The sequence below is a fragment of the Poeciliopsis prolifica genome, unplaced genomic scaffold (assembly GCF_027474105.1).
Source record: "Poeciliopsis prolifica strain line A6 unplaced genomic scaffold, Auburn_PproV2 SCAFFOLD081, whole genome shotgun sequence".
Lineage (NCBI taxonomy): Eukaryota > Metazoa > Chordata > Actinopteri > Cyprinodontiformes > Poeciliidae > Poeciliopsis > Poeciliopsis prolifica.
This window is the reverse complement of record NW_026562456.1, coordinates 1,299,388-1,325,660: the sequence shown is the minus strand read 5'-3', so window position 1 is coordinate 1,325,660 and position 26,273 is coordinate 1,299,388. Positions and strand designations below refer to the sequence as shown.

At 40.2% G+C, this 26,273-nt stretch overlaps 1 protein-coding gene across 1 annotated transcript; it reads left to right on the top strand.

Annotated features, from left to right (window-relative positions):
• The first annotated feature begins 18,736 nt into the window (after positions 1-18,736).
• Positions 18,737-23,452, top strand: LOC129352899 (arg8-vasotocin receptor-like). The gene is made up of 2 exons (XM_055022107.1): positions 18,737-19,658; positions 20,597-23,452. The coding sequence occupies exons 1-2, from the start codon at positions 18,764-18,766 to the stop codon at positions 20,866-20,868; spliced, it is 1,167 nt and encodes a 388-aa protein (XP_054878082.1). The 5' UTR covers positions 18,737-18,763; the 3' UTR covers positions 20,869-23,452.
• The last annotated feature ends 2,821 nt before the right edge of the window (positions 23,453-26,273 follow it).

Sequence of the window (26,273 nt, the reverse complement as noted above, 5' to 3'; positions counted from 1 at the left end):
AGTGCGGTGGAAGAAACTGAAATACACGCTCCGCTTGTTCATCAAACTTCCTGGATCCCTTCGGATTGTGGAAATGAAGGAATTAGTCATGAGACTATCAGAAGGATGTTTCCCCTTCTGTAGATTCAGTTTGATTGAGATCAAAACTTCAACACCTTCAGCTGCTGTGGCTCTCAGTCAAACCAGCCTGTTCCCCTCCTGGCCTGTGGGGGCGCTGCTCCATGAACCACTGAAGGAAACAACACAAAAACCTCTGAAGACACTGAGAGAAACTTCCTTCTTCACCAAATGCGTCAGATTTTAGCGATTGGAGAATTTCTCTTTAGTGTTTGGCTAAAAACCACGAGCCATTTCTCCTGCTAGTAGTAAGATAGCAACATTTGTTTTGGTTGTATTTACCCAGAATGCCCGGCTCTGACGTCCACTTCCTGCTTTTGGTGCGGTCTCCGGTTTGCATTGTGTTCACATATGCATTGGAACCGAACCGAGTTCACTTCAACCGAACCGAGACCGAGGTTGGTAGGCGGACCAGAGTTAGCTTAGCATTCAAGAAACGAACCAGACTTTTTAGACAAACGGGCCGGAACATGATTAACATGTAGGCACCTCAAACTCATGTTTCCAAAATGATGTCAATAACAATAATGTGGAGCCTGACCCTTAAAAAACCAGCAGTTTCTATCCTCGTAACTTGAACCAAGCAGTAAACTACAGATGTCCTGCTGCTACTTTGCAGAAAACTCGTCTCCTTCGGGTTTATTTCAGGGTCTGCCCACGCCGATGCGCAGTCAGTAAATTTCTCCCTCAGTTTGCTCCTGTTTCGCCGCTTCCTGAGGGAGCGATTGTAATAAAGCAAGGATCAAACACGGATCATGTCAGATCGTATAATCTGGGCGCAAAGTGAAGAAGGGTTTTAAGAACCTCACTGATCCTCCCCTGAAATCCCAGCAGCTCTCCCAAAACAGACATTCAACATTTTGATTACCATCGCAGGCTTTGGAAAGAGGCAGAGCAGCAGCAGCAGGTTTATTCTCTGCTGCTGTAAATTAGCTGCGACTCTGAAAACAAACACCAAGAACTGAAACCTTAATTAAAGCCGTCTGAGTCTGAAAGCTTTGTCAGGAAACGGTTAAAATGTTCTGCAGAGTTTTAATCAAAAACGAAATTTACAAGTTATTTTATCTTTAGTAAGGCAACAAATCAAACATGTGAACTGGAGATTTTTTGTTTTTGTAATATTGATTTTCTTTCACCTCCAACAGAAAAACAGAGCAGGTGACATAACGTTTACTGAAGAGCGAAGCAGATTCAGTTTTCAGAGAATGCTTCACGTTTTTCAAACTTTCTGCTGCTTTTTTAGATCTTGCATTTTTTTATTTCACAAATTAGAACCAGACGGCTGTTTCACTACAGAAGCATGTCACTAATTTGCGTGGAATGTGTTTATGCAGGCGTGTTTATGCTGCCATGTTCCAGCTGCATCCAAGACGTGACCAGAAAGAAAGGAATTGTTTTTTTTTTCAGTTATTAGGTTTAAATTATCTCCTCCTCGGGTTCCTTCTGTAAAGTGTTGAAGGAGAGGCCAGCAGAGGGGTCGGCTGATAGTGGAAAAGCTTTGTGCATGTGGAAATGATAAGCAGTGAGTGTATGCGCTTTAGCAATGCTGTTTGCTGCAGGTTTTACTTTGAATTTATTCTTCGTAAAGCCTTTGTTTTGTCTGTACCAAAGGCTGGAAAGTAAAGTTTTATTTAGCCAAAAACAGAAAAATAACTGAAAAATGTCCTAATGAAAAGACCTAATCAGACAAGCCTCTTCCATCAGCCATTGTACAGCACATTCAATGCTAAAATCAGCTGACCAAACATGCTGGAGCTCTGCTACGGTTGCTTGGTAACAGCTCCACTCGAAAGGTTTTCCAGACATCAACTTGTTGCCAAAAATACATTTGGGTATTTTTAACTCTAGCTAATGGAGTTAGTTTCTGCTACTGGTGCTAGTTGTAGCTAATGGCGTTAGCTCTAGCTAATGGCGCTAGCTCCAGCTAATGGCATTGGCTCTAGCTAATGGCGTTAGCTCTTGCTAATGACATTAGCTCTAACTAATGATGTTAGCACCAGATAATGGCATTAGCTCTAGCTAATGTTGCTTCCTTGGTTTTTACCATCTTCTGATTAAACCATGTGGTTATTTCAGAGTCTTTAGGGTTTATTGTAGCTCTCCACTGATTATCTTTGTCTGTTTTGCAACTGGTTTTGCTATTCGCCCGTCAGCCACACCTGCTCTTTGTCTAATTGCTGCTCTAGTTTGAGATTTGGTGATGAGCTTCAGATGTTTTGCGTTTCCTTTGATCATCTCAGTCACATTTGTGTCTGTTTTTGCCGTGTGGCGTACAAATCTCTCCGTCTTTCCTGGTTTAAAGTTCAAACGTTTGGATTATCTGCTGATTCGGAGCCACAGGGGAAGAAAACCAAAAGGCTTAGTCAAAGTTTCAGTTCAATGCCTGGAGCTTGAGCACATGTGTTTGGTTTTGTCTCTGTTCTATGAAATAATAAAGGACATTTTTGTTATTTTTCCTCTAACTGTGATGTTGAATCGGAACTCGAATTATTAATCATATTGTTAATTAATTATAGATGGATTTTACAAGTTTTATAAACCTGATCTCATAAAAGAGGAGTAAATAGTTCATCACATGATTCAGAAAGTGAAACCAGATTTAATACATAGAAATATTTCCAGAGAAGGATAAAATACCCAAAATTCAAAAGAATCCGTCAAAGAAATGATGCAAGTCGGACTGAAAAAGTATTTGGTTAAAAGGCAACTCAAGTGCTGCGCACCCGATTAAAACTGTTTTAAAATTGCATCATTAAATAGACCAAAATATGAAATTATGTGGAAGTGATTTGTATGCATTTTCTCAAATAGGAAAATAGAAAAACATTTTTTTTGCCAATATTCTTTTTCAAAAATCACTTGGCAAAAAAGTGATTTTTTAAATTGATTTCTTTTACAATAAAATAAGGAATTTTTCCCCCAAATAAATTGTTCTTAGACCTTTTGTTTTTGCTAAAAAGTTTTTTTTCCAAATATAACTTCATAATAAAATAAAAAATAACAGGTCATTACTGTAAAAAGGTGACAATATATATATGTGTTTAATAATGCTGTATCGTTTCAGTATTACTGTCTGAAATAAGAGACAACATATATTTTCCCTCTAGATTTGTTCTGTCATACAACACGTGTCAATGTTACCAAATTATTACGTCAGAAAATGAGCTGATAATCCCTGATAAACTCCATTATGCATGCAGCCTGTAATCTGACACTGAACAATAAATTCACTTATCGGCTCTCCAAAAAAAGGTTTCCTGTTATTGCAGCCGCCGTGTTTTGTTCTGGTTCTTAAGCACAATCCCAGACCTGATTCTCATGATAAAACCTTTGTTTCTCCTCCTCCTTTGTGCATCTTGCTGCATAATTTGATTCTTATCCGGTTTGGTTTGTGTGTTGATGCGATTTCACCGACCAAAGCGGCTCAACAATGAGGAGCAGCTCCAGCATTGTTGCTTCCAACCGATGACAGACAGGCGAACAAATTGATTAACAATAGAAGTGATCAATGCTGGCAGCAAATTCATGCAAAAGGAGCCACAACCCATAACTGAGTCCATAGAAAGTTTTTAAACACATTTCATTTTTATGGATTTTAGGTTTTTATAATCACTCAGCCAAAACCATAAGAAGTAAAAACCTTTTTGTGGGAAAAAAAGAATTTTGAGTTTTTTAAATGGTCGCCACCTGCTTGGATAAAACCCAGATCTGTTCTTCTGTTTCTTTCCATTCAGATCTATTTCCAGGTCTCATTTATGTTTGGTTACTGTGATTTATTTATTTTAAAACATTTTGTCTTTTGCGACAAATCCAAACAGGTTTTCAGACGGGTTTAAAACATCAAGACAAACCGTTTATTATTCTCTCCAGTTGTGTTTTTTATCAAATAGCATCCCAGATTTAAAGCTGTTTATAGCATATTAATCATGTTTTATGATATATTCAGATCAGATTAATTTTCGATGTGTTTGTTTAGTAGGAGAAAAAAGAAATGTTTGGCTTTTCCTTAAGAGATAAATTACTTCCAGTTGGAGGAAGAAACCAGACTGAAAATCTGGAGTCAGATTTGAAAACTTTGTAAAAGCAAACGATCCTCATTCAGACGTAACGGGTTTTTAATCATGTCAGAACAAACAACAATGCAACTCGTTTGCAGCGTCCTTGGCTCGGGACTTTAAACTGCTTTGCCTTCAGATATCAGTTTTCCTTTGCAACATATTTTTCTCTCCAGGCGAACGCTTTGTTCTGTTTCCTCTGCTGATCGGGCCGGAGAACCCCGAGGGAACCAAGTCAGAAAGGTTACCTAAAGCCGCGATGAGGAGGAGCGAGGAGGAGACGGACTGAGAAGGTTTTACACGTGTTGGGGGTTTTCAGCGTCTGAAACGGGAAGCAGGAGCAGAAAAACACGACAGAAACGGAGCAAAAATGATTCCCAAGTGTTTGGTAAACAATAAGGAGTTACTGGTCAAATTATCAATCTTTTGAAATTTAAAGATTTCAAAATAAAGTATCAAAATATGAAGTTAAGTGGAAATTTTGGTATTTTAACAATAAAAATTACAATAAATTGTGTAAATAACAAAATCAGGCAAAATGAAAATGTTTCCAAATTTCTTTCAATAAAAATCTTTAGAAACTTGAACTAACCTGCAGGGGTTTGAGTCTGGGGAGTTTAATTAAAACATGTTTGTGGTTCATTCACTGGGTAGAAAATCCAGAAATTTTATTCTAGTAAGAGAAGAAATACTAAATCATAAAATCACTCCGGTAAAAGTAAAACGTTCAGGAAAAATGATCCTGAACCAGTCCTTACCAAACTGTTTAAAAATTTATCTTAATTTATTTAAAAGTTCTTTCCTGATAATAATTAGTTACAGGTAGTTATAGTTTATCCCTTTTAATTACTGTCATGTTAAATAATGTTTTTATTTATTTCAGTTAACAAAAATGTTTTGTCAGTTTTTAAAAAGCTCCATAAAGAGAGAAATCCAACCATTAAAACCTGGCGCTGCTCCAGTTTATATTTCATGAATAAGGATGTTTTTCTGTTGTTTCCTTCAGTGGGTCTTGTTGCAGCGCCCCCTCAGGCGAGGAGGGGAACAGGTTGCTCAAACAGTTTGGTTGGTTTCTGAAAAAAACCCACAGCAGCTGGAAATATACAAACTTTCTCCTGGACTTCATTTATGATTCATCTGTAAAAAATGTTTTCTACCAACTTGGTTCCACAGAACCCCATCAGAACCGCAGGTCCAGAACCGCAGGTCCAGACTCCCAGTCCGGTTTATGGAGAGGAAACTCAGCGGGATCCAGACCAAAGTAAGGAGCTTAGATTTCCTGATAAGATGCTTCTCTGATCCGAAAAGTTAATGTTCCAAAACGTTTCCTTAGGGAAACCGCCTCGTTTTCTCTCTTTTTCCTCAGATTTAAATCAGATTAAATACTTAATGACAGACCGTTGATTGAGTGAAGCAAGGAGGAGGAACAACCTGCAAAAATGTAGAAAATATTTGTTTAGCTGACATTTTGAAGCCGAACCTTTGATCATTGAGCCGTTTGGTTTAATTGGAGTCTAAATGTTTCTGTTAACGTGATTTAAACAACTTTAGAAAGTTGTAAATATGTCTTGATAAGGAAAGGGTGTACTTTCTTTTTCAAATTGCTGTGTTGAGTTTTTACCCTCAATCATTGAATTGACAATAAATTGTCCCAGAAATTATTGTGATAAACGATGCTGTAGCTTTGAGACCAATTTAAGGTAATATAATGTAAGAACACATTCTCAAACTTTAATAAAGCATTTTACATATCTGAGATAAATAAAACAACAATTACAATTAATCAAAAAGTCTCTTTATACAAAATCATCCTAATGTAAATGGTTTAGTTTAGCAGGATTTGGGTAGGAGGAGATGCAAATGGAAATCATTGAGTTTGTTGTCCAGTTTGCGTGATTTAAAAGCAGGAAGTGATGGCGCTTGAGCAGAACAGAACCGAAGCCGGGTCGGTTCCCAGTGACCGCCAGCGTTTCTCACCAGCCGGATCACTGAATCCGCCCTTTGGGATCCACATCGGCCTCCTCCGACCCGCTTCGCTCCCAAACGGGAGGAAAACAGGAATGCTGTAAAAATCTGATCACAGAACAAGGCTAAAGCCAGCGTGACAGCGTTACTGGGAGAACATGTGGAGATCAGGAAGTGTCCACGTGACCTCTGACCTCCAGCAGCCCTCCTAATGCCCCAGATGTGAACATTGTCCTGTTTTGAGGCCGGCGGCTTCAGAACAGGAGCAGATGAGAAGCAGCAAATTCATAAGAAGAAGAAGAAGAATTCGTCCACAGGCTGCGAAAATGGCTCAAATTTACGGCTCATTTCCATCGTCTGCTGTCAAACGTTTGAGCTGCAAAACTATTCCTTTACAATTACATCTTAAAGATATTAAAACAAGGTTTCCAGAGGTCATCATCATTATCTCCAAAGCAAACGCAGCACAATGGAAATGACCTCTTATCTCTGGAAACTTTTAATTAACATCTTTTAAATTCTGGCAACACAAACAAACAAACAAAGAAACAAACAAACAAAGACTTTTGCTGCACTGAGATTTGACACCAATTTGTTGGACTTTTTAATGTGGTTTCTCTTTTTTAGCTTCCAACTTTCAGTGATATCTGCAAACCCAAAAGTTTTGCTGCACAAAAGTAGCACAAAAATTTGACACATTTTGTTAGATTCGGGTGACCTTCAAACTTTTCTGAATCTTTTTAAAGCAAAAGCAGTAAATGACCTTTCATGACCTCTGGAAACATTTAATAATCTCAGTAAAACATCAGAGGCACAAATGAAATTTTTTACATCAACGTTGTTAGATTTGGGTGATTAATGTCTTCATCAAGTTTAAATACAGATTAATTGTTTTAAATAATAATGAGGAATTTTAATAATTGTGCAATTTTACATTTACAAAAATCTCTAAGTGATATAATCCAATATAATCCATAAAACACCTGATAAAAGCAGCAGCCTCAAGGGTTTTTCAGCAAGTTAACACTTTAAATCATTTCCTCTCGAATTAAAGACCAAATTTACAATTTCACCTCAGATAATATTTTTCTACCATTTAAAATAAAATCAGAACTTTTAAAGCACAGATTAATAAAATTATGATAAATATGGAACAAGAAGCCTTGTTTGTCAACATTGGGTAAAAATGTTTGAGAATAAGGAGGATGATGCGTTACCATGAACGTATTGGGCATGTTTTTATGTAGTGGCGACTCAACCAGGGAAAAGCGTGATGTCATCAGACGTCACATAAAGCTGTAAAACTATTTCAGCTTTGTGCATCTGGTAAGGCAGAAACCGAGTGAATCTGAACGGCTCTTTGCCGAAAAAAAAAGCATCGTAATCGATTCTTAACCGTCGTTTTTTAAAAATTAACATATTCAATTCATTTAATTTCCATTCAGTTGAATTAATATTCACCAAGCTGAAGAGAGAAAATGGCTGCTGGATTCTGAACGTTTTGGGTCAAAGTTGTGATGTTTTAGCATCTTTGAGTTTTAAACTGTTTCCATGAATTTAATCAAGCGACACAAAGTCTGTAATAGTTTAATTCCTTTAAAATGCGTCGTAAAGACTCGGAGATCATGGATCGCTTCAGTCTGCCAGTCGTTTCTCAGGAGGAGCTCATAAAATTCCCAGAATTCATTGCCATTCTGATGCGGTTTAAATCAACTTTATTGTGCTGTTATAAATCTTTAGTTTTTAAGAAGCTTGTAGTTCTCTTAAACTACAAGCCTCAAGTCCAAGAAAACATGAGCTGGATCTCCTGTTCGAGGGAAAACTTTGATCCTGGGTGGAATCGGGTCCCAGCAGATTTATGAAGCAGAGATTTACGTTTCAGCTCTGAAGGTTTGGGTTTCACTCAGAGGATCTGCTCTTCTTTACTACAGATGTAGCTAAAAACACCTCGAAAGCCTCCCGGTGTGATCTGCTGTAGTGGAATCGATGGTTCGGCTGGAGGTTCATGGTTGGGGCTCGGAGCGGACGGTGCCACCACCCTGCCATCGTTCTGGACCTGATGATGAAAGCTTTTCCACTTCATCCCGGCTCCAGTAAATATTTGAACTGGATGGATCCGTTATCAGGGTTCCAACAGGAAAACAGTGTTTTGGTCCCAGACTGACCTGATTGCACAAAACCTCTTCCCCCTGAGCCACTGAGCGGTTCTCATGCTGCGTTCCAGTTCCACTGGGAAATTCAGATTTCCTACTCAGAAAAATCAACTGGAAAGCCCTAAGAGGTCGGATCTCCCTTTGGAAAAATGGGAAAGTTACGACTTTTTAGGTTGACTTTACATTTAAATATGGCTGCTGCTCACCAGGCGTGTCGCAATAAACCACGCAAAAGATGGCCGCCGGTGTCATAAATTAAAACAACCTCAGTAATTTATCACTCGGTGTTTTGGTCTCAACCAGCCCTATTTATGCAGAATCTTAATCTTAGTTTCCCCTGTAAATAAATAATCCAATTAGATGAATTAATTTGTGGCGGGTTTGCTCATAAGTGCGGAGTGTGAAACATTTCTTCATTTGCAGTGTTTCATAAATGCTGTTTTTGTTTCCGAAACGTGTTTCGCCCTGCAGTTCATCTCTGCGTGTTTCCATTTATCACCTCGATATTTTCACTGCGAGCCGTTTCAGAAAGTCGAAGGACAAACAGCTCATTGCTGCGGGAAAAAAACCCAAAGATCCGCTTTAAACGCACGAGGGTGGCCAGTGAGAGCTCGCCGCGCACAAACACAAAGGCTAATTGCTGCTATAATTATTTCTGGGGTGACGGATGAAAAATGCCCACATATGCGCCGCAGCTGCTTTAGAAAAAAATCATTTGGAAGGTTGTGATGCTTACATAATGCTGTACATTATGGTGCAAACAGCTAAAACCTCCAGCAAACAGAAAATAATCACTGAAAAACATCAGGAGTTTATCCTCCCAAACGTCACAATGAACAATTTTATCTGTATCAAAATTAGTTCAGTCTCATTTTAAGCACATAAAGATATTTCCGTCAGAACACTGACAAAAATACTTGGTGGGATTTTGTGTTTTTGCAGTGAAGAATGAATGGTCCAGAAACTATTGTAAGCATCTTCTGCAAGATGCTTACAGAAAGCTTACAGAAAGCTAAAAATGACAACTATTAGAAATCTGAACAAAATGTTAAAAATTCTCATTATCTTTAGGAAATGGAAAACATGCTGCTTTAACAGAACAGGTTTTGTCTGACTGAGGTAGAAAAGTGTTTGTGTACGTTTGCAGCTTAAAGCTCTGACAGAGACACAAATAAAAGCTTCTGCAGTGAATCCATCAGATCCACGTCTGGCCGTTCAGCAGGAACCCGTGACTGAGCCGCAGGGGGTCTGTGGATGTTTTCCATCCGTTTCTGTCTGCTGCTCTTCCTCCTCTGCATCTCAGCTTCCTCACCTCGACCTGAAGCTGGACCCAGACCCGACCCTGAAGACGTGATCCGGAGTCAGCAGGACTCGACTTAATTGTCTAAATCGTTGTGTGTTGGCGCCGGACTCGGAGCGGTTTCAGCTTCCTGCCTCCATGGAGCGAAGCCAGGAAGTGGATTAGCGCTTGGAGCTGATGGGTTTGGACAGATATCCTGGAGAAGCAGCTGATCAGAACATCATCCTCTCAACAAACCAATTGGACACATAACTTGAGGCTCTTTCATGTCTCTGAGGAAGAAGCTCAGCCTGTCTCTGAATCCTCATCTGAAACGCTGAGGATTAAACTTTATCTGAGGTGCAGGAAGATTTATTAGTAATACGAATCGTCATTAACTCATTTAATCTTCATTGCTGCGCGTTGAAGCATTTTTATTGACAGACGCATTGCAGGTTATAAAGAGTCCCCACAAGTCTGAGCTGGAAGGCACCTCTGAACCGCCATCTTGGTAGGCAAGAGCAAAGCATGGATGAACCAACAAAAACAGAAAGTCTTGACCAATGAGCAAGAGAAATAAATATCAACAAAATGGCTGCCGTCCAGATTGATACTGGAAACATGTCAGACGCCGTGGACAAGCTACTTCCTGTCTCCTACTAAGACAGAGTGAAAACGAAGCTACACCATGGACTGATTATTAAACTCTAAATATGAATAACAGGTTTCTGGTATCTGGTAAAGTACATGTAATAAATGAGTAAATACCACCGATATTTATCTCAGTATCACACAGAGGTGGGTGGAATACTCAAAAGTTGTAACAGCCTACCAAGATGGCCGCCAGTTCCTGGCAGTGTGACGTCACATGACAGCTGTGTGTCATCATACAGTTTCCATGGCAACATTTCCAGGGCAGAGCAGCTTCACTGTTTTCCTGTTTCAGTTCAAATCCTCGTAACTCTGAGACAAAACTGATCCTGAAACAAAATCAACTCACAACCTGATCCTGAAACACAAAATAAACTTGTTAGGGTTAACACCTGTTAAACATACATTAACAAAGACAGAAAAGACAAAAGAGTTAGATTCTTTTTCACTCGCGAGGAGAACGGACAGAGATGTGCTTCAGTTACAATCTCCTACCGCTCTGAAGCACATTCTGTCTGCTCCTCTATTTTATTGTTTCTAGGATCCCTAATCACAAGGACGCTGTAGCTCTAAAGGGAGGGGGCAAACAGCTACAGCGTCAAATGTTATTCACTAACTAACACACAGTCATTCTGCACTAGATAATGTCCTTCCAGGCACAAAGATTAATAAAATATGTAGTGATCTTAGCAATGATGGTTTTATTGGAGGCCAGCAACTCAACCGAAGCAGAGCTCTTCACCAAGAGGTAAACCTGCAGGAAGATTTTGTTTCTGCTCTCTGTCAGTGAGGCCTTCTGAGAAAGGAATCAGAGTAAATCAACAATACAAGAAACATTCTTAATTCTATAATGAGATTAACTTTAAGGAAAGCATCAATTAAAGATACATTATAAAGATCAATGAGAATAACAAATAATTGATTAATAATATCACAATTTCTCCAACAAAACTCACAACCTGATCCTGAAACAAAATAAACTCACAACCTGATCCTGAAACACAAAAAAAACTCACAACCTGATCCTGAAACACAAAATAAACTCACAACCTGATCCTGAAACACAAAATCAACTCACAACCTGATCCTGAAACAAAATAAACTCACAACCTGATCCTGAAACACAAAATAAACTCACAACCTGATCCTGAAACAAAATCAACTTTCATGTTCGGTGGAATCAACTCACTCGCTCGTTGGTTACCTAGCAACAGTTCAAGTTCCCCCAACGTCCCTCATAACTGCGTAAAAATAAAAATAAAACAACGTGGAGAAAAAACTGGACAAAACAGTAAAGTTCATGTGACATTTGGAAATATCTCAGACACTTCAAACAAAAATTAATCAATAATTTTATGTTATTGATTAGTTTTCCAGCTGCATCCTCCAGAAATTACGGTGAAAACGTCTAAAAACTTTTAATCCGTGTTAAAAATAAAATCTACACAAAAAGAAAAATTTACAATCATTTTATTGGACAACAAAAACAGATTTTCTCTGATTTATCGCCGCCGGTTTGTGGTCCAACACTTCGTCCTGAAGTGAAACTTCTTTCCATCTTCGGTCTCTGCAGGTGGAAACACACAAGCATCGAGGTTTGACTCGGCTACATCAGGGCTATTGATCCGAGACAAACCCTCTGCTGGGGCTTTTCTGCACAGAGCCCAAATAAAACAGATTTATTGGGCCCCTGGGCGTCGCTCTGACTTTAATAAGCCGTGCATCGCCTCGCTAAGTCTCTATCGCTCTGCACAGTCCAGGCTGGGCAACAAATCGAACGCAGAGCTGAGGAGAAAGCAGTGAGGCTGAAAACTGAAATGAACTTTATTGTTGAAGGGATTCACTTCTTTCACTCATCAAACCCCAGATCAGAGCTCAGGGTGTCCAAAGTCTGGCCCGGGGGCCGTTTCTGGCCCCTCTGAAGAACGTTTGCCAACCCCTGCAAAAAGAAGTTATTATTCTTTTTAAGAAGAAAAATATGACTTAATAGAATAGTTAGAAATTTAATAGCTTATTTCATTGAGTCAAATTCCTTAATTGCTTCTTTTATTTCTGTTTGTAATTTTGTTTTATCAAAACCAAACATTCTTGGGAATTATATCTTATTTCTGAACGTCTGGAGGCCCCTGAACGTCTGGAGGCCCCATAACGTCTGGAGGCCCCATAACGTCTGGAGGCCCCTGAACGTCTGGAGGCCCCTGAAGGTCTGGAGGCCCCTGAGTGTCTGGAGGCCCCTGAACGTCTGGAGGCCCCTGAATGTCTGGAGGCCTCTAAAGGTCTGGAGGCCCCATAACGTCTGGAGGCCCCATAATGTCTGGAGGCCCCTGGAGGTCTGGAGGCCCCTGGAGGTCTGGAGGCCGCTGAACGTCTGGAGGCCCCTGAACGTCTGGAGGCCCCATAATGTCTGGAGGCCCCTGAAAGTCTGGAGGCCCCATAATGTCTGGAGGCCCCTGAACGTCTGGAGGCCCCATAACGTCTGGAGGCCCCTTAACGTCTGGAGGCCCCATAACGTCTGGAGGCCCCTGAACGTCTGGAGGCCCCTTAACGTCTGGAGGCCCCTGAACGTCTGGAGGCCCCATAATGTCTGGAGGCCCCTGAAAGTCTGGAGGCCCCATAATGTCTGGAGGCCCCATAATGTCTGGAGGCCCCTGAGTGTCTGAAGGCCCCATAACGTCTGGAGGCCCCTGAATGTCTGGAGGCCCCTGAAAGTCTGGAGGCCCCATAATGTCTGGAGGCCCCATAATGTCTGGAGGCCCCATAATGTCTGGAGGCCCCATAATGTCTGGAGGCCCCATAAAGTCTGGAGGCCCCTGAGTGTCTGGAGGCCCCATAATGTCTGGAGGCCCCATAATGTCTGGAGGCCCCATAACGTCTGGAGGCCCCTGAATGTTCTAGAACTTGAGATTCTAACATAGAAAACATTATATAGAGTTAAACTTTTTGATCTATAAATCATCTGCAGCCAAATTGATCTTAAATAGATATTTTTGGGGCTTAATTAGTAAAATGGCACCAAATGTGCTTATTTCATAACTTCATGACCTTTGACCTTCTCTCCTCTGCTTTGTTGAACAGCTTCAGTCTCAGATCAGATTCGCCTCCATCTGTCGGCAGCAGAAACAGAAACTTTATTCCTGTTGGGGAAAATATAAACATCTGCTTTGCATGTCACATGAAGGCGATGATGTAATAAGATCCAATTAGATTATTGATCGGCTGTTGCTGTTCGGTGTTTTAAGATCTTGTTCAATGTGCCCTTTTTTAACTTTGGGCCCCGGGCCCTCCAAAGGTCTCTGCACGGCCCTGCTTCCCAGCTCCAATTCATCATCAAGTTCTCTAAATGAATCAAGAATGTATTCAGTGAAGGAGTTTTAATGAGTACCTGCCGTCGAACAGATCTGTCTGAGAAATGAGCTGGAAAACAAAAATCCCTTAAACTTGCTAATGCTGCGTGGAAATGGTTGCGTACATTAAAAAGTTGCTTTAGCTGCAGGATCTTTAACTGCAGTTTGTCATGAGAAAGAAGCAGCGAGTGAGAAATCGTCTCTGAAGGCAATCGGCCCCCTGAGGTTTGACAGACGCAGCCGGTAATCAGCGCCGATCAGCGGCAGCAGGTGACGCTTTCTCTGAGTCGTTGGGAGCGGGAGCCACGGAAAGAGACAAACGTGACCTTTGAAATGTTTTAATGTTAAAAAATTCAGAAAGAAACAACTTAATTAAAAAATATTAAATTGTGTTCTATCATATGTTTTCTTTTTCATCTTAAATTTGTTAAATACATAAAGTTATAGTTTTAACACATCAAATGAGTCATATTTTAAGAGGAGCTTTAATGTTTTATTCAGTATATTGAATGAAAAGATTGAGAAAAATCAATTTATTGGTAAAAAAGTACTTTAAGTTGTGCTACGCTGCATTTTTTCCCAGTTTTTCTCTTGAATTTGTTCCATAAACACGCCGTGTGCCTGAGTTCTGAACTCAGAACCGGTCCAGAAATGGTGACTCAACGGCTGATTGTGTTGAACACGTGCAGCGTGCGCCCGGCGGTTTCTGCGCGGATACCGGCCGCGGATACCGGCCGCCATTATCTGTCAGTTCCGGCCAAGTTTGACAGCTCCATCACCGCAGAGTCATAAATCTGAGAGCGGTGGCAGGTCTGAGCGTTACCCAGCACCGTTTTACCAGAACTCATTATGTAACCGTCCATCTGCAGCCGCCGCGCCGCTCTGCATACAGATTGGACATTAACAGGCCGAAACGCAGCGGACATACTTCACGATTTTTCTGAATTACGTCTCAAACCACATAGTTTTGGAAAGAAATTCTACCAAAAAATAGCAGGAGACTCGATTGATAACAAATTTTCCTAGAAGTTATCACAATAAATTATTATATTGTTCGACTGTAACCATTTTCAAGTAATATAATCAGCCCCGCCCATCCGATTAGCCCCGCCCACCCGGTTAGCCCCGCCCACCAGCTCATGTCTGCATGTTTCCAGTAAACAATAATCGCCCCACTTTTCTCAACTTAGCAACTTTTTTCCAATAATTAGCAACATTTCAAATTTTTTAAAAATATTTAATTAGTCAAAATCAGAATCAGCAGGTCTGGGGTTTTAAAGATCAATAATCGGCGATCGGCCAGAAAACTACAATCAGTGCAGCAATGATACTAATAATCCAAAACACATTTTTATTTATCAATAACTTTAAATTCTAAAGCATATTTCACACTGGAGCTGGAAGATATTTTAAATATCCAAAGTAAATAAACAAAAACAACAAAATAATAATTATAAAGTCTCTGCAAACAAAATTATCCTTAAAGAAAAACAGCAAAATAAAGAAGTATATCATCCAGTTTTTGGTAAAAAGAAAAAACAACAAACAATCCAAATGATTTCACTTTAATTTATTATGCAATTAATTGATTTACTGCTTATTAATTAGTGCTAATACCGATACTTTTTATCATTTAAGCTGAATTTATGATTAAACTTTTAACATTTTGGTGATTTTTTTTGTTTTTTGAACAAAACAAAACTAATTATTGAATTATATTGTTAAAAATTAAAGTTTTTGAACAAAGTTGAATTAAATATCTTAATTGGTGATAAACAGAACAAACAGAACAAAACAAATATTTTTTCTTAAATAAAGCACATAAGATGATAATTTCAGAGAAAGTCAAAGCAAAATCCTTTTTGAGGTAAAGTTAAGAAACAACACAAATAAACTAAAATTTCATCAGGAAATGTGAAACTTAAGTTTCAATCTGTATAAATTCCAGTGTAAACAGATTTTTGTTGTAAACTGGGAATGTTTTTTTTTCCTGTTCTGAATGTTTAAAAGACCCAGTTGGTTTTGTTTCCAGGGTTCCTGCAGCAGTAAAATCCTCCGCCTCCTTTGGGAATCATAAAATGCTTTAATGCAATAAAAGCGACTTTATTAATCCCTCGTCAGGCTGAAACCTTCGACTCCTGCGTTCCTGATGAAATCAGTGAAAGCTGAAGTTTCACCAACATTGAATTTATTTTTAGCTTTTTCCTTCATGGTCGGTTGTGATGAAACAAGTTTTCACCTCCTGACCTTCATTTCTTGGATTACATTTCTAGTCTAGAGATTTAATCCTTAATTTTCTTCTAGGTTTCCTCATTTTTATCACTAAGTTTCTAGATAATCAAATAACTTTTTTTTACAGGCAGTTTTCATAATTATTTCATTTATTAGAGTATAAAAATCAATCCGCTGCTGATCTACACAAAACATATTTGATATAATTACTAAACAATTATTAAGAATCAAATTCATACATAATCAAGTAATTTCAGTTCTTTTATATTCCACTCATAGCATTAAGCTAACCTTAGCATTTCAGCTAATACATGAATGTTAGCATAGTGAGTGGAGTAGGTCACTGTTACTCAACATGCTAGTGGTAACCCTCCATGCTAACATTAGCATTGTAGCTAAAATAACTGTTTTATCACACTGAATGGAGTACATCATGCTAGTAATACCTGACATGCTACTGGTAGCATTTAAGATGAAATTAGCATTTTAGCAAATTTTAGCTTATACGCTAATGTTTGCATACTGAGTGCAGTAAGTCAGTGTTACGCAACATGCTAGTGATAACTTGCATCCCGTTGGTAGTGTCAACATGCTAGTGACTCTGTGTTCTAGTGATAGCCCTCATGCTAACATTCGCTTTATAGCTAAAATAAGCATTTTGGCTAAGAGAATTTTAGCTATTTTTTGACATATTTGTCACATTTAGCAAACTGAATGGAAAACCCCAATACATCCACATACTAGTAATGCTATTTCAGCTAACCTTACCATTTTAGCTAACTTTTTTTTGTCCTCAGGACGCTGGATTCCAACGTACATTCTACAGTCCAGTGTGACAAAAGCCCTGAAGAACTTCTGGAGTTGTCACCGCTTATAAAAGTTTACCTTGATCTTAAAGGCACCAGAGCTGGAACTTTAATCTGCTCTCCGCTCTGCCTGTCGGAGTTTTCCTTCTCCATCAGGAGCGACGCAGGTTTCCCTGATTAAAAATCAAGCTGAGCCTCTGAGGTTTTCTCACACAGACCCATTAATGTCACACCGACTCGCTTTAGAGCGAGACATAGATCTGCTAATTAGATGCTGATTACATCAACAGTTGCTGATGTTGATGAAGATGATCAATATTTAATCTGTGGTTCTACAAAGCTCCAGTTTCTGCAGACGAAACATTTTCTCTTGACTGGAATCTGGATGAACAAGTTATGAATTATAGAATATCAATCAAACTATGTATTAACTTGAAATGTAATTTCTGTGCTTTCAGTTTCTGGTTTGCATGAATTACTGCATCAATGCGACGTGGCATGGAGGAAATCAGCCTGCGGTTCTGCTGGGGTTCTGGAGCCTTCAGGTAGTCTGGATCATTGGTTCTGGTGTCTCATCTACAACTGAAGCGATTAATTGATTGTTAAAACAATCAACTAATTTAGTAATTGATTAATCATTAACTGAAGTGTACAGACTCAAAAAAAAAAAAACAATAAACGCCTTTTGGCAGAAATATATAAGTACAATGTTTATGTTCCATCTATCCATCTTCTGCCGCTTATCCGGGTCGGGTCGCGGGGGTAGCAGCTGAAGTGAGGCCCAGACTTCCCTCTCCCAGCCATTTCCTCCAGCTCCTCCGGGGGAATCCCGAGGCGTTCCCAAGCCAGCCGAGAGACGTAGTCCCTCCAGCGTGTCCTGGGTCTTCCCGGGGCCTCCTCCCGGTGGGACGTGCCCGAAACACCTCACCAGGGAGGCGTCCAGGAGGCATCCTGACCAGATGCCCGAGCCTCAACGGGCTCCTCTCCATGTGGAGGAGCAGCGGCTCTACTCTGAGTCTCTTCTCACCCCATCTCTAAGGGAGAGCCCACGCTATGGAGAAAACCCATTTCACTCACTTGTTTCCGCGATCTCGTTCTTTCGGTCATTACCGAAAGCTCATGACCATAGATGAGGGTAGGAACGTAGTAAGTAAATCGAGAGCTTCGCTTTTTGACTCAGCTCTCTCTTCACCATGATGGATCGGTACAGCACCGCTTCACGGCGGACGCTGCACCAATCCGCCTGTCGATCTCCTTCTCCCTTCTTCCCTCATTCATGAACAAGATCCCGAGATACTTGAACTCCTCCACTTGGGGCAGGACATCTCCCTCGACCCGGAGAAGCACTCTTTTCTGACTCAAGACCACGGTCTCGGACTTGGAGGAGCTGATCCTCATCCCGGCTGCGAACCGCTCCAGTGAGAGCTGCAGATCACGTCCCGATGAAGCCAATAGGACAACATCATCCGCAAAAGGCAGAGATGGATCCTAAGGCCACCAAAACGGATCCCCTCAACACTCTGGCTGCGCCTAGAAATTCTGTCCATAAAAGTAATGAACAGAATCTGTGACATTCTGTTTATGTTATTTAAAATAAATTGCAAAAAATTGTTCTTACATAATCAAATGGAAATTTTGGTATTTTTAAGACAACAATTAAAATTTGTATCAATAGCAAAAAATAACAGTCAAGTAAAAGAAATGTTTCTATTAATTTTTTTATAAAAAACTGATGAAACTAACAGAAACTGCAGGTGTTTGTCTGTCTGGTGAATTTCTGGTTAAAACTGGTTGTTTTCATTCAGTGGGGAGAAAATCCACAAAGTTTACTCAGGTAAGAATATTTCTAAATAAAACAAAGAATACTTCAAAATAAAATAAACACTTCAAATAAAATAAATACTTCAAACTAAAGTTACTCAAAAGTAAAAGTATCAGATGTTGAGATCTCAGCTGGTTTCGGGGCTTTTTACGTTGTTTTGGGCTGGAAACTGTCAGATCTGGCAACCTGTTGACCCCGGGCACCAAACGGCCTAGGACCGCCCCTGCGCGCATGGGGTTTGCACAGGAAGCTCTAAAGGAGGGAGACCCGCATCAGCTGCGCTCAGACGCAACATCTCCTGCTGTTTGTCTCTCCGCCTCCGTCTCTCGCAGCGCCACCATGCGCTCCTTCAACGCCACGCAGCGGAACCTCAGCGGGACCGCGAACCACTCCGACCCGTTCGGGCGCAACGAGGAGGTGGCCAAGCTGGAGATCACGGTGCTGAGCCTGGCGTTCGTGGCGGCGGTGGTGGGGAACCTGAGCGTCCTGCTGGCCATGCTGCGCAGCCGCAGAAAGCTGTCGCGCATGCACCTGTTCATGAAGCACCTGAGCCTGGCCGACCTGGTGGTCGCCTTCTTCCAGGTGCTGCCGCAGCTCTGCTGGAAGGTCACCTTCCGCTTCTCCGGGCCGGACTTCCTGTGCCGCATCGTGAAGCACCTGCAGGTTCTGGGCATGTTCGCCTCCACCTACATGATGGTGATGATGACCGTGGACCGCTACGTGGCCATCTGCCACCCGCTGCGCAGCCTGCAGCAGCCCACGCAGCGCGCCTACATCATGATCAGCTGCAGCTGGGCGTGCAGCCTGCTGCTCAGCTCCCCGCAGTACTTCATCTTCTCCCTCAGCGAGGTTCGGCCCGGTTCGGCCGTCTACGACTGCTGGGGTCACTTCGTGGAGCCGTGGGGGCTGCGCGCCTACATCACCTGGATCACGGCGGGGATCTTCCTGGTTCCGGTGGCCGTGCTGGTTTTCTGCTACGGCTTCATCTGCAGGACGATCTGGAGGAACCTGAAGGGCAAGACGCGCAGGAAGAGCGCGGCGGGCGGACCGGCGGCGGGCGGCAGGTCCGGGATCCTGGGCAGAAACTCCGTCAGCAGCGTCTCCACCATCTCGCGCGCCAAATTACGCACCGTCAAGATGACTTTCGTGATCGTGGTGGCTTACGTGGTGTGCTGGGCTCCGTTCTTCACCGTCCAGATGTGGTCCGTGTGGGACCAAACCTTCTCCTGGCACGGTGGGTCTCCTTTCTGCTCCACAATTATCACAAATATTATCAAAAATTATCCTTTTTATTCCTCTGGCACTTTTCTAACGGCGCGTAAAAGACGCAGATCTGCGCTGTTTCTCTGAAAAACGGAATATATTATGAAAATGAATCAGTAAACTGTTCATTTTCTTCTTCCTAAAAACTTTTAATATATGATTCATGTCTAGTTTATATTTAGATTTCTGAGTGTTTAGAGAAGATAAATAACATTATTAATAAATAAAGTTGAATCTCTGAATGACCAAAACTTAATACCATTTCATCATATTATCCACCATAATTCACTTTAATTTATATTGTCTGTAGTAGTTAAATAAAATGTAATCATACATTTATTTGTCTTCTGTTACCCAAAATGCAATTTATTTTTAAAATTTTGTTTTGGATATTTACACAAATTAGTTAAAGTTTCGTTTTCCTTGAAAATCAACAAGAAATTATATTGTTAGTGAAAAAAATGGATGTAAACTAAATCTATTGTATTTTTAGATAAAGAATAATGACAAAAACATTTCACAGCACTAAAATAGAGAAAAAAGTATCTTCATGAAAATTAAAAATATGATTAATTTATGTTAATTCATGAGGAAAAAGTGTTAAAATGTTGAAACTTTTCACATTTCATTGTTTGTGACTCTTTAACAGCTGAAAGTTCATAAAAATCCTCGTTGGTGACGATAAACGAACCAAATACAAAATATTACAACTTTATTCTCGTGACTGTATTCTGACCCTCAGAATACAAATATGCAAATCAGATGATGACATCATCCAGTGACCTGCTGAGACGTTTGTCAGTTGGTTTAGACTCCAGAACTGATTCAAGCTGTTTGCCTCGTTGAAACTCAACCTGGTGATTTTTTAAACTTAATTTTATTGAATAAAGTTTTTCTTTGGTCCTGCAGACTCAGAGAACCCGGCGGTGACGCTGTCTGCCCTGCTGGCCAGCCTCAACAGCTGCTGCAACCCCTGGATCTACATGATCTTCAGCGGCCACCTGCTGTCGGACTTCCTGGGCCTGCTGCCCTGCTGCCGCCGGCTGCGGGACCGGCTGCGGCAGCAGGGCTCCGACAGCAGCATCCGCCGCAACACGCTGCTGTCCCGCCTGCAGGCGCCGCGCCCGTCCGACCTCAACTTCACCTTCAAAAACTGTCCGCCGGCCACACCGGCGTCCTGACCGGCTGACTCAACCAGGGAGCTGAAGGAGCTCGGTTCGGTCCACACGGGAACAGATCAGATCATATAAAAGCAACTTTTTTAAACTTTCAGTAATGTGTCTAAAACAAGCCTTGAGAGTTACTTTGATTCTTTCATGCATGTTTGACAAATCATTTAATTGGCATGGCAAACGCCTGTTCAGACTGAACCCCGCCTTCGAGGCGCAGCTCCTCCCCCACTCTGCTCCTTCAGACTAGCCAGCACCAATTAGCAAACACCTGGAGGAACTGCTGAGCTCATTATGGAGTCATTCTCAGCGCAACGCTGGTTAAAGCGCTGGTAAAGGGTTAATAGAGGAACCATGTTGGGATGACTTCCTGAAGGCAGAGCTTCTTAAAGAGACAGAGGCCCAATTTTAAATGACAAAGTTAAACTTCTTCTAAGTCATGTTTGATATATTTAGGGTTTTTATAATGTTGACAGTAAAACAGTTACTTAAATATGCTATAACATGGAAAACATCATACTGCCTCTTTAACATATTTCAGATATAAAATAAATGAATATGGCTGCCAAAAAGGATGATTTACCAATACAAGCTGGTGCTAAGTGTTTCACAAATAAAAGTCACTTGGAAACAATAATTGTTTTGGCTTTGAGGAAAACTAGAATAGAAAAAATCTCAAATGCGGCCAAAAGTTTTTATTCACCTTTTTTTGGTTGTAAATTCTTTGACTTTTTCTAAGCATAAATAAACATCCAATAAATTTGGATTAATGAAAAAATATTGAGAATAATGTGGATTACCATCTGCTGCAATCCTAAAACTCCAAACACAATTTACATATTAGAGTTGAGGATCTGAAAAACATCTGAAAAAGATAAAAACTGAACAACATAAAATATATGTTTCCACAGGTGGATTATATCTCCAGAGGATTTACTGTGTCTTTGTATTTTCTAAAAAATAATCCACCAATAATCCACCAACCTTCAGGCCAGAATGAACCTGGCCTGCAGGTTCATTCTGTGCTTTTAGTTGTCGGTTAGTTTCCTTCAGTAGAAACACAATGATTATTGTTCTGGCCTGAAACAGGAACATTAATTTCCTGACAGCTGGTATCTAATGACTTAAATCTTCCTTGTAAATACAGGAACCAGATCTGGAACAGCAGAAAATTTATTATATTCTCAGTATGTTTACATTTCTTACATAAATACTGAGAATATACAGTTTTTTATTCACCTTAAGGCTAATTGGATGATTAAAAAACATTTTCCCAGGAGAAAAATCACAGATTCTCCTTATAGAACCATTAAAACCATTAAAACCTTTGAACTTGTTGAGGAAAAGAAAAATGTGGCTGTAATTTAACTCTATTTTCTGAATGGAAACGGATTCAAACCCAGAGTTTATAAAACCTAATAGATGTAATTTAGTTTACATTGTTGCAAGTTATCTTTACCAAGTCGAACTCGTTTGCTAGTTGAGGTTTGGGTCATTTATTTACCTCATCCCACTCATCTCCTCATACGGGTTTCAAATTCACCTTTTATTGCATTTATTCTTGTCGTTTCTCTTCCATCATCCCACTTCATCTCACTCATCATCCTCATAAGTTATTAACCCACCAACCCACTCATCCTCCTCATTTATCTTACAGCCTTTTTCATTCAACTCATCATTTTAATACTTTTTAAAACTCCTAATCACCTTTTGCCATTTCTGTTTTTTATCCAATCTAATTTATCTCACTCATCCTCCTTTCATCTTCATCTCATCATTTCTCCTTCCTGTTCATCCTCCTCATTCTTCCCATCTCACTCATCTTCCTTAACTTTAGAATAACTTTGCACACCATGGTGTTTAAGCTGAAACTTTTCTCATGTAAATACCTTGTTTACTTATGAGCTCCTCCAACAGGGGGCGCTGCAGAGGCATGTTTAAATTGTTTCCTCCATGAATTCATATAAAAATAGTTCAAACTGTGGTGGGTTAGAAATTGATGTGCACTTTGTTTATGCGATAAATAATGTAAATATTTGTATTTTTCAATGTGATTTGACGTTTTGTGACGTTTGACGTTTTGTGACGTTTGACGTTTTGTGACGTTTGACGTTTTGTGACGTTTGACGTTTTGTGCGTTGCATTCGGACGGTACTGGGTTCCCTCAGGATGTTGCAGGTGATGCATATTGTACCAAGCTGTTGTCTGTCTGCATGTTGTAGTTCACATGTAATAAAATTATGAAATTTTTATGTAATTTCATGTCTTAGTTTTGTGAGTTTTTTGGTTATTATTCCTGCTTTAGATGCTTAAACAGTGAAATGTCTCTAAGGCGCCAAGAAGTCCGGTGGACGTTGTCGACGTCTTCGTATCATTTTGCTCTAAACTCATGATTGGTCTTGAGTAGTTTTGCAAGATTTCCCATCTGAATGTTCATGAGTGGCATCAGTTTGCAGTTGGAGGAATATTTCCTGACTCCATGTCACAAAGCTGCAGCATCTCAGGCTGGTTTCCTCCACAGTCACCAGATCTCAGCCCAACAGTGGAACATCGTTCTGTGGGACGATCTGATTCTGGCATGGTGCTCCTGTAGACTTGGCTGGTAAGTAAAGCGTCTCTTCTGGAGAACATCTTGATCAGATGCTCTACCACCCAACAGATGACACTCATTTCAGCTGATCTTATCCAACATGCTGTTCTTTCAGCTAAGACCTCTGAGAGTTTGAACACATCAGGATCAGTGAATCCAGATCTCCAAGCAGATGAAAGTCCATCTTTCTGCCATCGTTCAGGAACAAAGACATCAAGATGAACTCCTCCAGTTGAAGCAAAGCGGAGCAGACCTTCATCAGGTCAGAGCTATGGTTCCTATCCTGGTTCCTATCCTGGTTCCTTCTCTCTTACTTCACTTGTTTATTGGGGAAGGGTTTTGGTTGGGGAAGCCAGTAGAACATCATCTGCTACAAAACCAAAACAGTCTGAAATTTGCAGCTGTTTCTCTGTGGAATTTGCATATTTTCTCCAAGTTCATCAACTTGTCCAAACAACATGCATGCTAGTTTAAGAGTCGAGTTTAAAAAACTGGTGAAGAATCTGCTTTGTAAACCAGGTAAAGTCACTTATTTACCAGGTTTTGTCAATGAAGGGAGCTACTGGAGCTACTGGGAGCTACTGGTTCCACATTCAACCTCTTGCAGCTCAAAGTGTTCCCCTCAGAGATTATGATGAAAGGAACAATAATTTCCTGTCTGCGATAACTTAATTAGTTTGGAAGCACCTAAAGTGATTAAATAGCACAGTTCCTGCTCTGCTCCTGAACAAAAACACGTCTCTAATGCGAAAATGATTGAAAGCTGTCATCCAGATACGCAACAGCTGTTAAAACAAATATGAAAAAAATGCTAATTTGCAGGTAGAAAACCCAGAAATGTGCAGGGAACCACCTGCAGAGAGTCGATCTGCTAGAGTCCATTCGAAACTCTCAAACGTTTTGCTGTTAGTCATTTAGGAACTAAACTGTCTTCATATGAAACTTTATTGACTGACAGCAGCGACACGTCTGGACCCACCTTCATCAATTTGTCCAAAAACTGCATGTTAGCTTGAGAAAAAATGTGGCAAAGTCAAACCTGATCAAATTGGTGGATAATTTGATCAGGATATTTATTTTGCTCGCTAAATAGTTAGGAAGTAAGTTAACTCTAGCTCTAAATTAAATATTTAACTATCAGGCAGCTAAAGTCTTGAAATAGCTAAATATTTAACTATTAAAATTAACTTGTCAATTATCTAAATAATGATACAGAAATTACCAAATTAATTAACTTATTAACTAAACCTTCAACTTGCTAATTGACCTTTGTAAATAAATAACTTGGTGAAATATGACTTTGGAAATGAACCCCGTTTTCCCATCATGATGGACTAAAAGCTCTAAATTATGGCTGCTAAGTTTTGACTAGATCGTTATGAACGGCTTCCCAGTTTTATGTTTACAAATGAAGCAATCTGTTAGTGAAAGATTGAACCTGCTGTGGGAATGTTTTAGTTTTCCGTCTGGTTTTAAGGAATTTCAGTTTAATATCAATCACTCTGTCAACGCAGGCCCCAGCTTATCAAAGAGCTGACGTCAGGAAATAAGAGAAAGGAAGTGCATTGTTTAAGACAGGAAGTGGAGATGAATGCAGCAAAGCAAAGCAAAAGCAGCAGTTGAGTTGATGAAAGCCGTCAGGGTGGAGACCCATCCTGTATGCCGGCTTTAAGTAGCCTCTATCTGTCTATAGATCTATAGATCCACATCCCAGCCTAATTTACATCTGGCTGCTGTTTTCTGGAAAAACAAACGAATCTGTCTTCCTCTGACATCTGATGGTGTTCTCCAACAGAAATAGTTTCCTTGCTGCTCTTGTTTCAGTAAACATGAAGCTAGCAGCGATTAGCTTTCTTGTTAGCAATAGTTAGTTTGGTCTGTCAAACTCGAATCCCACTGGTTTTCTTTCTTCTAACTTGGACTGGACTCTTTCCAGTAACTGGGTGGATGACTTATTGTCTTTTCCATGAACCTAAAGCAGAAACATCAACATTCATCAGTTTTCGTCATATTGTTTCAGCCTGAATTCCTAAATCTGCTTTCCTCGCTATGCTAATGCTAACTTTACCATATATGGAAATAGTAAATAGTGAGCATTTGTTTCAACTGTTTATTTCACTGTATCAATACTACAAGTTTGTGTCATTTTTGCTTTTTGGAGTTTTACCTGCTTTTCCAACTTCTTATCATAACTAGCTGTGCTACAGTGCTAACACTAGCTTTTAGGTAAATAGTAAAATGTACTTTTCTCTCAACTATCAGTTTTCTTCATATGCTGTTGTATACCAGAATAACAACAGCTGATATTGTTGCTACTGCTGGATGTAAGCTTTCTAAACTGTTATTTTTCCAACTTCCTGTAGCCCCTAGCTGTGTTACAGTGCTAGCTGTAGCTTATACATAAACAAAAACAACAGGAGGATTTAGTTCAGCAGCTATTTATAGGTTGTCCTCAAAAATATTTTGGTTGGCACTTCTCACTCTAGCATTAGAATGTAATTTCTAATATGCTAGAAGCTAGCTCTGCTACATTGCTAACATGTAGCAATATAAAACAGGAAGTGCAATCAGAGAATGTGTTGTATATTTTTTAAGCTAATTTCTTCCTGTCTTATACAAGTTTAGCAGACAGTTAGCATGCAACTGTTAGCATCTCTGCTCATCATAGTATTAAAAAGTATCTTTTTAAACTTCCTGTTGCAGTTAGCTGTGCTCCAATGCTAGCATTTAACAATATAATAACAAGAACAGCAAGCAGGGCATCTGTTGTAGATATTTTTTATTTTTTCCTGAGAGCTAATTATTGGCAAAATTGAACTGAAGCTTT

Excerpts from the sequence above, each read along its gene's own strand:
- LOC129352899 (XM_055022107.1), top strand. The coding sequence starts at position 18,764 with ATGCGCTCCTTCAACGCCACGCAGCGGAACCTCAGCGGGACCGCGAAC. Across the intron at positions 19,659-20,596 it reads CCAAACCTTCTCCTGGCACG|ACTCAGAGAACCCGGCGGTG; the intron begins GTGGGTCTCCTT and ends TTGGTCCTGCAG.